At 39.0% G+C, this 13,777-nt stretch overlaps 1 protein-coding gene across 1 annotated transcript; it reads left to right on the plus strand.

The window, feature by feature from the left end:
• Positions 1 to 1,065: 1,065 nt before the first annotated feature.
• ARMT1 (acidic residue methyltransferase 1) lies at positions 1,066 to 5,095 on the plus strand. Its single transcript, XM_082481878.1, has 3 exons — positions 1,066 to 1,137; positions 2,639 to 2,804; positions 3,743 to 5,095. Exons 1-3 carry the CDS (start codon positions 1,103 to 1,105, stop codon positions 4,508 to 4,510), a joined length of 969 nt encoding a protein of 322 aa, XP_082338004.1. The 5' UTR covers positions 1,066 to 1,102; the 3' UTR covers positions 4,511 to 5,095.
• Positions 5,096 to 13,777: the final 8,682 nt, after the last annotated feature.

A 13,777-nucleotide genomic window follows, 5' to 3' on the forward strand; every position in this document is an offset into this window, starting at 1 on the left:
CTTCCCTGAAAAGACTGCTGTTTTTATTTTTCTTCAAAAGTAGACCTAAGAACCTGTCCAGTTTGAGATTTGTTTGATTGTTTATTTTTTTTATTGGTGTCCACTGCTTCAAAGGCACATAAACTTAAGACCTTGCATTTATTTTAAAAGAACAAAAGATATTTCATCATTTCCTCTCAACAATAAAATTTTGATCCTCTACTTTTTAGATCCTTTGCCTATTTTACAATTAAAGACAGACTGCCCCAGATCCTCACAAGAGTTATTGATACACTGCATCGACATAAAAATGAATTTTTTGAAGAACATGGTGAGGTAAGAGTAAGTCTCTTTTTGCCTGAGATTTTTCCCCCCTAACCCTTGAGACCCCTCCTCTGCCTTGTTTTTACTGGTTTCTTACTACAGCTATTACTTGTCCGTTTTAATCTTTTTCTCTTGGTTTTGGTTTTGTTTTTCTTTATAATTTCTTTCTTGTAGTTATTTTTCATTAGTTTTGTAACTTGCCTCTGTATAATCTTTTTCTGGTCTGTTTGTCCTGCCACTAAATGAATGATACTATTCTGCAACTGCTTCAGTTTCTCAGGTTTTTGTGTTGATGCAGTGTTTAATAGACTGTAGCATCTTCTGAAAGTGGCAATTGTTCAATACTTTGTTCCCCTCTAATAAGCAAAAAGTCCAATCTAAAAAGAAGTCCTATGAGCAATTCATTTTAGGATCTTGGGTGAAAAGAGAGGTTTATTCACCAAAATGTGATTGGTTGAATCAAGCTCTGATTTGTCGGGGACTCGTATTTGGCAATTAAAACTTATAACTTATTTCTTTCATGAAGAATTGATCTGTGTCTCTACAGGAGTAAATGTTCAGAATAGGAACTTTTGTTCTCCACTTATTTCAGAAGGGTGTTGAAGCAGAGAAGAGAGCTATATCTTTCCTCTCCAAGCTGCGGAATGAACTGCAAACAGACAAACCAGTGACCCCTTTAGAGGATGAGCTGCCTGATGCTGCACTGTGGAACCAATACCTAGACTACCAACGAAATTTATCAAATGGAAATGGAGAACCAAGTTGGTTTCAGTCCCCGTGGTTATATGTGGAGTGTTATATGTATCGAAGAATTCATGCAGCATTAGCACAGAAGTAAGTATTTACTAGCTTGGTATATTATTCTACAAAACATTATTCTTTCCCATTTTTATTTTAGGAGAAAGGAAGACAGCTGGGGAGTAAGATAAAGAAAAATCTTAAGCTTTTACCATATTCCTTTTTCCCTCATCTCGCACCTCAGATTTAAAATTACTTTTTCTTCTTCCATGCAGCAGAATTTGTAACTTACTAGTTTTTTTTATGCTTCAGTTTCTGTGACTTACTCTACACAAAAACTGTTAAGCTTGACTGTGTAGCTTCACCTTTTTGCAGACTAATGTGCGTTGAAATATGAAAGTTATTTCGCATTTCTAAAAGGTTTGCTAGTCTAGAATTATGTCTTAAGACATGTTAGCCTAAAACACATGATGTGAGAGCCACTAATCTGTTGGACATTCTGATTTGTTTTGCTGCTTGAAATCTGAAATTTCCGTTTGAGAACTGTTTCTTATAGCAGTAGACCCAGCTTAAGCAGCCCCTGTTGTTCATTCTACACCATCTTCTTAGTTACAGCAGTGTTTGCAGACCATATGTTGCATCAAACTTTGGGACCTGATACTGGTTAAAAATAACTTGGCAGGAAAAACTTGTGCTGGTACTGTGGAGAGCTGCCAGTACGATGTAATGGGATAGGAATGAGCCGTTTAAGTTCCCACTGCTGCCAAAAAAATTTGAAAGCTCCACGTGTACTGGATTTGCCCTTACTATTACAGAGACACAAACACAGTAATGGGATTCTGTTTCTACTGGTATATTGTGTAATTTGAACTCTAGTAGCAGAAACTTCAAGTATGAGATGGATTTGCTGGATTGCATTTAAAAAACTGAGCAGATATTTTTCATTAGTAAGCTCTAAGTTTCTTGATCTCCATCATTTAGATGCTTTTAAGCATATGCTTGGATGGAAGTTCAGTCATTTGTCAAAAGGTGTACGAGCAGGTATGTCTCGTAATAGATAAGTCTACATTTCATATATATTACAAGAGCTGAATTTCTTTGTCATCTTTGTCATGTTAATTTTCTAAAGTCCTAGTCAAAAACTTTCATAAGAATAACTTCATATCACCGTAAGTGACTCTGGTATGGGAAGTACACTTCAGCACGCACAAACACATTTAAAATGGGGCCAGCAATTCACTACGTTAGTTCATTTGTATGTTACAGTTTTAATTCTTCATGTCTGAAGATCGGAGTTCAAAATTGTCACTAGATGCAGTTCCCAGAATTGTTGTGACTGAACACTTGTTCACTTTCAGAATATATTGCTAGAAATAGGATGATGTCTTGTATACTGCCTGTTTCAGCGAGATATGATATCAGGCTGTTATTGAGAGGTGTGAAAATCTAGTATGACAAATTCAAAGTGGAAAACCTAACTAGGCCTGTAGTATGGCGTAAAAAAGCTGAGCTTTGAGCTTGCACTTTCAGCTGTGTTTCATGTGCTGTCATGGAAAACATGGCAAGTATGTTAATATATTTGTTCTCCTATTTTTAGCCCACCTATTGACAACTTTGACGTATTTAAGGAAGGAAAGGCTCAAAATTTCTTTGAATCCCAAGAGGCTGTTATTGCCTTATGCACTTACTTTCAGGAACTTCTTAAAAACATCAAGGATCTAAATGAAAAGCAACTTCAGGAGGAACTTTTTAAGCTATTGCAGGTAAACCAGTAGTGCTTAACATAAGAATTTAAAATCTCTCTGCTATGTAACAAACAAAAATTTGAGATTATAAAGAATCTGAACTTGATATGGAAATTAAAATATAGCTCTTTTGTTTGTAAAAAGAAATCCTGACAGCCATACTGTATTGCTGCTGGTTACTTGTATTAAATCTGACATTTTCATTATACATTTTCGTCATTGTGCATTTGAAAAGCCAGCTTATTCTCCCTCAAAACCAGTATCTCTAAAACAAGTCAAGGTCCAGATGGCCTTTTTGTTATTTAACTATAAAATTTTAAAACAGTTCATTTTATTGACACTCTAAAAATTTTTAAACTTCTTTGGAAAAAAGTTAGAAGTCAATCTAAGCCAGAAGTGGTTTAAAAGGTTTATAACTGCATTATTCTTGGAAAATAATGCCTTTGGATAGAATACAAAATATCACAGGATTACAAGGGCAACAGTGCACACCAAGTATTTGAGGAATCTCTATAAAAACCTCATTAGTATGTACTTAAAATACAATTTCTTACGTGGCTGCATGTAATAAAAAAACCAAACCTGCTTTATTACTCCATTTTCTGTGTTTCCACTGATATTTTCTGGAATTACAGTATGGAGAATATTTGTGTTTTAAGCTTTGTGATGAGTGTATTTATGTTGATATAAATCTTCCAGCATTGTCACTTCTGATGCATGTTTCTGATGCCTGCATAAATACAGAGCATCATTTGGTTTCTTCCACAAAATCTTATCTATATTAACATTTCTGTAGAAGAAATTGAATTTTATTAAAGCTTGGAGGAAAATGTGGAGTTAGAGCCTTCGTATCCATAAAATAAAAACAAACAAACGAAATCTTTAGTGTACGTGAAGTTTAGAATGTAACTACAGTGAGACTTAGCAAATGTTTTTGTTTTTTTTCCTCCTTCTAGGTGTCATTGTGGGGCAATAAGTGTGACCTTTCTTTTTCAGCTGGTGAAGACAGCTCTCAGAAATCTAGTCCTTTACAATCCCTGGAAAACTTGATACCTTACATCTTAGTGAATGATACGGAAAAACTCTGGTCACTACTCATAAATGCCAAAAAAAGAAATACAGAAAAAAGTAATGTTAGAGTTGACATAATCCTGGATAATGCCGGATTTGAACTTTTAAGTGATCTTGTGTTGGCTGACTTCCTGTTATCATCAAAGCTAGCTGATGAAGTCCATTTTCATGGAAAAAGTATTCCATGGTATGTGTCAGATACCACAAAGCATGATTTTAACTGGACTATTAAACAACTACAGTCAGCTAATCATATGTGGATGTCTAGATGTGGGATAAACTGGGAGGGCAATTTGAAAAAGGGAGTTTGGGTTTACCGTGATCACATGTTCTGGACTTTGCCACATGACTTTTCCAGTATGGCTGAAGTTGCTCCTGACTTGTATGCTGATCTACAGAAGTCAAACTTGCTGCTTTTCAAAGGTGATCTAAACTATAGAAAATTAACAGGAGATAGAAAATGGGAATATACTGTTCCATTTCATCAAGCCTTGAACAAGTTTCATCCTGCGCCTCTCTGTAGTTTAAGAACACTGAAATCTGACACTCAGGTTGGCCTAAAACCTGGGCAAGGTGAACAAATTCAGGCTTCTGAACCTGAATGGATGGTAAATGGAAAATATGGGGTAGTTCAGTTTGATGCTTCTCTCTAGTTAAATGGTTCCTAATATTCTGAAAGAGAGATTCAGTGTGAGTTTTAACGATTTTCTCTGTTCCATGCTTGGCTTCAGCAAAGATTCTTTTTTGTTTGCACTTTTTCCTCCCAAGTGATTTGTTGTTTTTGTTCCACAAAAGACTTTAATGGTGTGCAAAAGTTTACAACTGTCTTTGTATACATAAATCAATCTGCATTTTGATATATTTTGTTTTCCTAATATCCAATGTCAGCAGATGTTTAAGATAAACATGTAGTTGTCCATAATATTTTTTTTTTCTTCATCAGTGTGTATGATTTTATGGCTAACAAGTGAAAAATCTGCTTCAGAAACCATTTCCTCAGTCCCACATTAGTGTGTGTTTACTTGTTTCAGGATAATTTGTGCTCCACATGCCATGCATTGCATGATAGTTAATGTTTTAGAGAATGCACAAATTCATTCCAGACAGATTCTTTGCAACCCATTGCAGGATCACATTTTAAAACTGTTGAAAATTGAGTTGACTTCTGCCAAGACTTTAATACATAAATTGTTTTTACTTGCTTCATGTGTCGGTGGACACAAACTTTTGATGTTTTCAGTATAGCTTGGTGTACGTTAAGAGAACTTCTTGGGTCATACCTTGTAAATATTAATTTAGAATTTGAAAATTAAATTTTAATTTTAAAATACAAGTGAATGTAGCTAGCCAGTTTGCCTGTAAGAGCGGAGTTGTCCCATCTGGTAGGAAGATTAGTGGGAGAAAGGACAATCTTATTTTAAGAATATGGAAGATACTGTTTATCTAAGAACCTCTACAAAAAAAAGCACACAATAAAACCCCAAACCAACCAGTTACAATAATTGGACTGTAGATATAATACACATTTGAATTGAAGGTAGCCTGTCAGCAGTGTTTGTAGTTCATGCACTGCTGTCTCTTTCTATTGTGATAATTCTCTTTATTTGTCAAATGTATTTGGTTTTTTTAAGAGGGATGTCATAATTTTCATGGGGAAAATACAACCCCAGTTGCACTGAGCAGTATATGCTAGAGAAATATACGCCATACAGGTTGGTGTTAATTAGAGTCATTAGATGCCAATTTCTTCTTTTCTACCCTGATCTCAAATTACTCAGAATTTTTGGGAAAATTTAGGGATATTTTAGTGTTTTTTTCAGAGTGAATGAAAGGAAAATGGAAACGCGGTATTGATTTATAAAGGAAAAATTAAAAATAGATTTTGTCAAGTCTTAAAGTACTTCTATGTTTTGAAATACGGCCTTTGACAGGGGACTGATGCAATGCCAGTGATAACCACAGGTTTGTTAGAAAGTGGTGGCAGAATTACCTATGGAGTCTGACTGGGTTGTGCTCTTGCCTAGAGCTGCTAAAATGAGGTGAAATTGCCCCTGGTAGCCAAGGTGGCTATGTTATAGAGAACAGGAGTAGACAGTCGAGAAACTTCCTTTTCCATTTTACATACGTCTTACACAGTGAAAAGAAGGGCACAGAAGTGGCCTTATTTGAGTACGTTCTGGAAGTGGTGCTATGACAAGGGAATTAGAATGAGTTTGTGGTGGAAGGTGGATTGAGAAAGACTTTTGTGCTTATGGTTAACCTCAGACAAGGGTAAGCTTTGGCAGGCCTAAAGAAGTGGGAGGGGGAAGATGGGGCATTATTTTGTACCTATTTCAGGCTTTGAAAATGAAGCTGGATTCCCCTTCTGGTCAGTGAAATCACTGGCAAAGCGCGTTTTCTAGAGAGAATCAGCTGCAGCTTATTGTGTTCGTACAATACAGTGGATAAATATGCTCCAGCTCCTGATGGCTTTGATTATTCGTCTTTGTGTTGTTCTTCCTACATCTGAAAGTATATTAGTATTTTAAAGTTTCAAGGTCAAGTATTCAAAAACTAAGATGCTAGGAATTTCAGGAGACAATGTGATATTGTAGGTAGGGTTCTACTTTTGAGACCTGGGTTTAGTGTTCTCATCTCCTTTGTATCTTTGGCTTAGTACTCCTAAAGGATTAATTGATCCTCATCCTTAGGCACCTGATTAAACTGCATAAATTAGAAATCCAGTCAAGAGAGCGGAAGGTCTCTTTTGACTGGACAGAGCTCAGGGGGACTCCAGCTTTGGTGCTTTGATCAAATACAGAAATGACAACGATGACTCTGGGCACTGGAGCCTCAGTTTCTCATCTGTGAAAATGCTGTTAACTTGTTTCAAATGCACTTTGAAGCAACAACTTTTGGTCAAGTACAGAGGGATGGAAGTTGTAGAATCTGTGCAATGAAAGCTTCCCACCTTGTTCAGAGAGGCAAAATGATTAGGGGAAGAAATCTGCTTTGCTTGTGGACAGACTGTTTGTAAGCTGCTGACTTAATTTGCTGGAGAGGTTTAAAAGTGTGTAATGGACAAGAGAAAAGATCATTTCACTGTTGAGGCCACCCTTGGAGAATAGATTTGCCTTTTACACAGTCCTTATGCACACTGAAATACTTGGTTTCGTTTTTCACTGGTTGTTAATGTGCCTCTCTGTGCCTGGGTTGCTCTCCAAGCTGTTACTTCTGGGAACTCACAATGCAGATAATTGAAAATTAATATTCTGAAGTTATCATAAATGGAATCCTACAAAATGCTAAATCATTTAGGAAATGCAGCAGGATTCGCTCAGTATTACTGAATCATTTCATTGGAGATTGTTACATTAATGTTTGTAAGGAAGTAAGGTCATTTAATGAGTACCGTAAGATGTGTAATTCTTAGATTAGCATTTGAATGGTAATATAAGACATGATATGCTGGGTAAAAAAAAAAAGAAAAAAGACAGAATTTAAATTAGTGTTATTCTCTGGTTTATTAAGTGAGCGCTTTTCATCTTTTTCCCCTCACAAAAAGAAGTTTACGTGGTAATATACAGTGTGACTACACAGTTATGAGAGGAGTGCACAGCTGTAACTTCCAAATACTTAATTGCTTGACTTCTATAGTTGTAATTGCAAAGTGCTATCTGTAGACAGAACTGAATATGCAGCATACTTTTCTGTTTGTTAGTTCACTGTACTTTTGTAAAATTTGGATTGATTTGATGATTAAAAAAAAAACAATGGTGCTGTAATGCCAGTGGTATATTCCATGCCACAAAGAAGCAGTGAAGACAGATATTCTGATGAGGCGTTGTGCTCTGCTGTTGGGTTAGCTACAGTTTAGCTGAAAATATGAAATGCTTTTGTAGATACTCAATGTTAGTTACTTCATGAAATGGCAGCATGTGCCTTTAGGTGGAATTTACTGTTACACAACATAAAGCATATGTTATAATAGCATATGCTATAATATAGCATTTTTTTTTTCTTGAGTATTCAAGAAAGTTGCTTTTGAACATCTGTTGCAACTGATTGCCCAACATCCTTGTACAGCATAACTCAGGAGCTACTGAATTGTATACCCAAATTCTTGAGATTTTAATTTTTTGTGCCATTTGAATACTTATAGCAAAACCAAGGACATTTTCACTAATTCTGAGGACCACAACAGACCAGCATCTTCTAGCTTCTATTTTTTTTTTGGTTCTACCTTTTGAGCAACTGTATTTGTGAATCAGGTTTTGATAGTGGTGATTTTAATTTGTGATGAAACGGGAGGAAAAGCAATGTCACAGGCACAGTGAAAGCCAGTATGCACATCTGCCTGAATACTTGATAATTCATTAGATAAGACATATACAATAATTCTGTATGTATGTAAGGCTTCTTTAAAATAAACTCGTGGAAAATAAGTTGATTGTATGACTGGAAACTGTTGCAAGAATATTGAAATAAATTGTATAATTTTGTGCAAAAGTCAAATATCATTATACTATTTCAGCGGCTGGGAAAGCTAACTTAAAATAATTCAGGTCTTAGTTCCTGAAGTTTTTTTTCTCTGAAACAGATTTTATACAAAACCCTGCATATTTATCCCATGAGGTTTTGAAAGATATAGGTGCAAGAAATGGGTATCATAAATGTTCCTCTTTATCAAGACAGGGCAGTATTAGGGAAGATTCTACCTTGTTACCCTACTAATATTCTTGTTCAAATTTCAAAACTTAAAAAAGCATTGAGAATCTCTTAAAATTTATCTGGTAATTACTTATTAAGGTTGGTGCAGCTGATGGTGTCATTATCAGCATCACTTCCCAAACTGATAGATGCTCCATGTGTTCTTAGCAAATAAAAAATTAAATATTTCAGTGTTATACTGGCTGTAACTAAAATATTTCCGAATCACTTTGTTTTACACACCTTACTGACGTCCCGTAAGCCCTAACTATTGTTGTTGAAATAGTTCCTTTAAAGTTCATAGTGTATTTGTATTTCATAGTGTGGCTATGATGAGGAAGGAGGGGTGGAGGCATTGCCCTCTACATAAAGAAATGGCTAGAGTGTGATGAGCTATCTCTGAAGAATAGTCAGGAGGAGGTTGAAAGCCTATGGGGAAGAATAAGAGACCGAGGCGACAAAGGGAACCTTGTGGTTGGTGTCTACTACAGGCTAGATGATCAAGGGGAGCCTATTGACAAAGCCTTCTTACTCCCGCTACAGGAGGCATTGCGCTTGCAGGCTCTCGTCCTGCTGGGGGACTTCAGCCGTCCTGACATCTGCTGGAAAAGTGGCATGGTGAGCTGTAGGCAATCCAGGAGACTCCTGGAGTGCATCGAAGATAACTTCTTAAGCCAGGTAATGGCCCCACCAGAGGAGAGGCGATACTGGACCTGATAGTCACCAAGGCAAGTGAGCTAATTGGTGATGTCAAGATTTGAGGCAGCCTAGGCTGCAGCAGTCATGCACTGGAGTGCACTGGTGGAGTTCACAGTCATGAGGGACACCTGGGTCAGGTGAAGAGTAAAGTCAGGACCCTGACTTTTAGGAAAGCAAAATTCCAGCTCTTCAAGGAGTTAGTTAATAGGACCCCCTGGGAAACTGCCCTCAGGGACAAGGGAGCAGAATAGAGCTGGCAGGTCTTTAAGGACCCTTTCCATAGAGTGCAAGATCTCTCGATTCCCAGGTGTAAGAAATCAGTAAAGGAAGGCAAGAGACCAGCATGGGTGAGTCAAGACCTGCTGGTCAAACCAAAGGGCAAGAAAGGCACAGGCAGTGGAATCAGGGACAGGTATCCTGGGAAGAGTGTAGGGACGCTGCCTGGTTGTATAGCGATGGGGTCAGGAAGGCCAAGGTGCAGCTGGAGCTGAACTTGGCAAGGGATGCAAAGAATAATAATAGGGACTTCTATAGGTATGTCAGCCAGAAAAGGAAGGTCACAGAAAGCGTATCCCCCAATGACCAAGACTGGCAAACTGGTATCAACAGAAAAAGGGAAAGCTGAGGTACTTAACAAGTATTTTGCCTCAGTCTTCACTGGCAACCTCTCTCCCACCAACTCTTGAGTAGACGGACTGCAAGGCAGACACGGGCTGCAAAGTCTTTCGCACTGTAAGAGAAGATCAGGTTCATGACCACCTGAGGAACCTGAACATACAGAAATCAAGTCCTGGAATTGGCTGATGTAGTTGCCAAGCTACTCCCCATGATATTTGAAAAGTCCTGGCAGTCAGGTGAAGTCCCTGGTGACTGGAAAAAGGGAAACATTGCACCCATTTTTAAAAACGGGAGAAAGAGCACCCTGGAAACTACCAAGCTGTCAGCCTCACCTCTGTGTCTGGGAAGATCATGGAACAGGTCCTCTTTGAAGCTATGCTAAGGCATATGGAGGACAGGGAGGTGATTCAAGACAGACAGCATGGCTTCACCAAGGGCAAGTCCTGCCTGACCAACCCAGTGGCTTTCTATGATAGAGTGAGTACATCAGTGGACAAGGGAAGAGCTATGGATGTCATCTATCTGGCCTTCTGTAAGACCTTTGACACGTTCCCCTACAACATCCTTCTCTCTAAATTGGAGAGATATGGATTTGATAGGTGGACTGTTCGGTGGATGAGGAATTGGTTGGATGGTCATGTCCAGAGGCTAGTGGTCAGTGGCTCAATGTCCAGATGGAGATTGGTGGTGAGTGTCCCTCAAAGGTTCCAAATTGTGACCAGTACTGTTCAATATCTTCATCAATGACATAGACAGTGGGATTGAGTGCACCCTCAGCAAGTTTGCAGACAACACCAAGCTGAGTGGTGTGGTTGACATGCCTGAGGGATGAGGTGCGATCTAGAGGGACCTGGACAGGCTGGAGAAGTGGGCACATGTGAACTTTATGAGTCTTAACAAGGCCAAATGCAGGGTCCTGCACCCGGGTTGGGGCAACCCCTGGTATCAATACAGGCTGAAGGGATTGAGCGCAGCCCTGCTGAGAAGGACTTGGGGATACTGGTGGATGAAAAGCTTGGACATGAGCCAACAATGTGTGCTCACAGCCCAGAAGGCCAGCCATATCAAAAGAAGCGTGGCCAGCAGGTCGAGGGAGGTGATTTTTGCCTCTACTCTGCTATCATGAGAACCCACCTGGAGTACTGCATCCAGCTCTGGAGTTCTCAGCACAGGAGAGACATGGACCCGTTGGAGCAGGTCCAGAGGAGGGCCACAAATACAATCAGAAGGCTGGAGCACCTCTCCTGTGAGGACAGGCTGAGAGAGTTGAGGTGGTTCAGCCTGGAGAAGAGAAGGCTCCAGGGAGACCCTATTGCAGCCTTTCAGTAATTAAAGGGGGCTTAACAGAAAGACGGGGACAGATTTTTTATTAGGGCTTGTAGTGATAGGACAAAGGGTAGTGGTTTTAAACTAAGAGGGGGTAGATTCAGACTAGATATAATGAAGAAATTTTTTGCAGTGAGGGTGGTGAAACACTGGAACAGGTTGCCCAGAGAAGTTGTGGGTGCCCCATCCTTGGAAACATTCAAGGTCAGGTTGGACGGGGCTCTGAGCAACCTGATCTAGTTGAAGATGTCCCTGCTCATTGCAGGGGGGTAGGACTAGGTGACCTTTAAAGGTCACTTCCAACCCAAACTATTCTATGATTCTATGATTTGCATTCATGGTTGAACTACTTGCCAATTTGTTCCATGTGAAACATACTTACGTCTTGTACTCTGTCACAGGAAAAAATATTCACTCTATTGCTCAAAGATTACCACATGAAAAGTTTTTAATCTAAAAAAAAAACCTAAATCATGTCTAAAATATAAATTTCAAACTGGAATTTTGTACAGAACCATTATTTTTTTTTCCATTAAACTGTTTGCTTACAAGCCTTCTGTTTACCCAAAATTACAGAACAGAATTTTGGGATTATTTTTATTTAAAACAAAAATATAGGTTAAAAATCACCTAGGATTTACTAAAGATTTTAAAATAAAACTGTGAAAATGTGCTGGTTAAAATGGTCCTTTTATTTATTTCCAATATGGCAGTGGCAGAAAGCATGTGGGGAAAAAAAAAATCCTGTACTATGGACTGTTTATGTTTTCTTGTTTGGTTGTGTTGTTTGTTTGTTTGTTTTTCTTAAAACAGTTTTTCAGAACTTCTGTGAATTTTTATTCCAGCTGATACAGATATATTTTTATTTCTATCAGCCCTGGATATGAAAAGGCCACATAGATAAATTTATATAGATGAATTAATCCACATTCTGTCTCAGCTTTACAGTTGTGAATTCTGCAGATGTATTGTGAGAAGGGTTTTTATTTACACTTCTTTTTGAGGTTTGGCTCATTTGGCTTTGTTTCCACGGGGAAAGAAATATAAATCGTCATATTATCATCATCTACAATGAATAAACATGTTCAGTACTTGTATGCTGCTTTTGTTTTATCACTTTTCAGTAAGCTGAACAATCACAGTCTTTCAAACTTCCTGTGAAGAAAAATTTCCATGCCTGTAGGAATTTCTTTTCTTTCCTGGGATTCCACTTACTTCTTCCAAGTTTTTAATGAAGTAAAAGATTAAGAGCTGAGCAGACTAAGGTAAGATGTATCAAGGTATATATTACGGGCTTTTTGGTTTGCTTTCTTAGTGTTAACTAATTGATTACTCTCATACTATCATGGTAAGGCTGGTGCTTTCTAAGTGACTATAATTGATGAAGAGCCCGATGGTACAGTTAGTTGCATCTTTCAATGTGCAGCTCACACTGAGTTTTGCCTGCAATTGTGGTATTTCGCTCAGGGATGAATTTTCAAGGAGTTGTTGTTGCCAAATGTGGAGATAGGGTGCCTGACACCGAGGCAAACGGACGCTGGAGGAGGGGCAGAAGGCATCCCGGCCTCCTATCGCCTGTACGGAAACGGCTGTACAGAAACCCTGCGCAGTCAGTGCGGCGCTGCTTAATGCTGACAGAAGGCACGGGGACATCTCCAGGCTGTCACCCCCGAAGCTCAGGCACCTGCAGAGAAAGGCTTTCTGCCCCCTTACCTGTTCACACACAGAATACTGTGCCTGAGGGAATCACATAGGATTTCCTTGGAATAGCTGAGCAAGGCTCAATCTTTAAAATGCTTTTATGTCTGAAAATAACGCAGCAGAGAAGGACGGACGAACTGGTCAATCCATGCTTTCCTTCAGGGGTGTTGTGTATAGGAAGGTTGTTCGGGAAACAGAACTGGCTCTTAACAGCCACTCGTGGCCTGGAATAGATTTCAGCTCTTATCTCCCACTTCCCAAGAAAATGTCTTAGGTGTTATAGATCAGGAAATGTACTGGGTTCTGGTCCGAGGTGGCTTATGTACATATATAATTGTTATTTTGGTTTAGGATCTGTGTTTGTAAAATACAAAACAATTCTGGAAAAGGGTTAGGGTCCAGGAGTGTTCCCTCAATCTGGCTGAAGGATCCCTTCACCTGCTCTTCCTTCCGTCCAGTGACTCTTGTGCTATTTGCATAACAGCCCTCTTTCAACCCAGGGAGTACACGTACCCGTGGCCTAAGGTTAGGGAATAAGGAGGCAGATAAAGTTCAAATTCCTTTAGGCAGAGGAGGGCCTACAACCTGCTGCAAGGGCCCTGGCATCTCTCCGTGAACAAAAAGTATCCCTGTTTCTCTGTACTCGGCTGTGTTCTTGATTTCCACCAGTCTTCAGTTAGAGCTCACTGGAACACCTCTGGGTGCATTGGAAATGCAGTTCTGACTGCATCGGTGGCGTTTGGTTTGTTTTGCTGCTACTTTTCTGGGTCGTGATGGAGCATTAGCAGGAGGTAGTTGCCCAGTGCACATCAGGGACTTTCAAAGACTTTATATCTGGTTTAAGTTCCCCAAAGTGAAAATGACCTACTACGTCAGCAGCAGCTTTC

Source organism: Vanellus vanellus (genome assembly GCF_965231255.1).
Source record: "Vanellus vanellus genome assembly, chromosome: 3".
Classification (NCBI taxonomy): Eukaryota; Metazoa; Chordata; class Aves; order Charadriiformes; family Charadriidae; genus Vanellus; species Vanellus vanellus.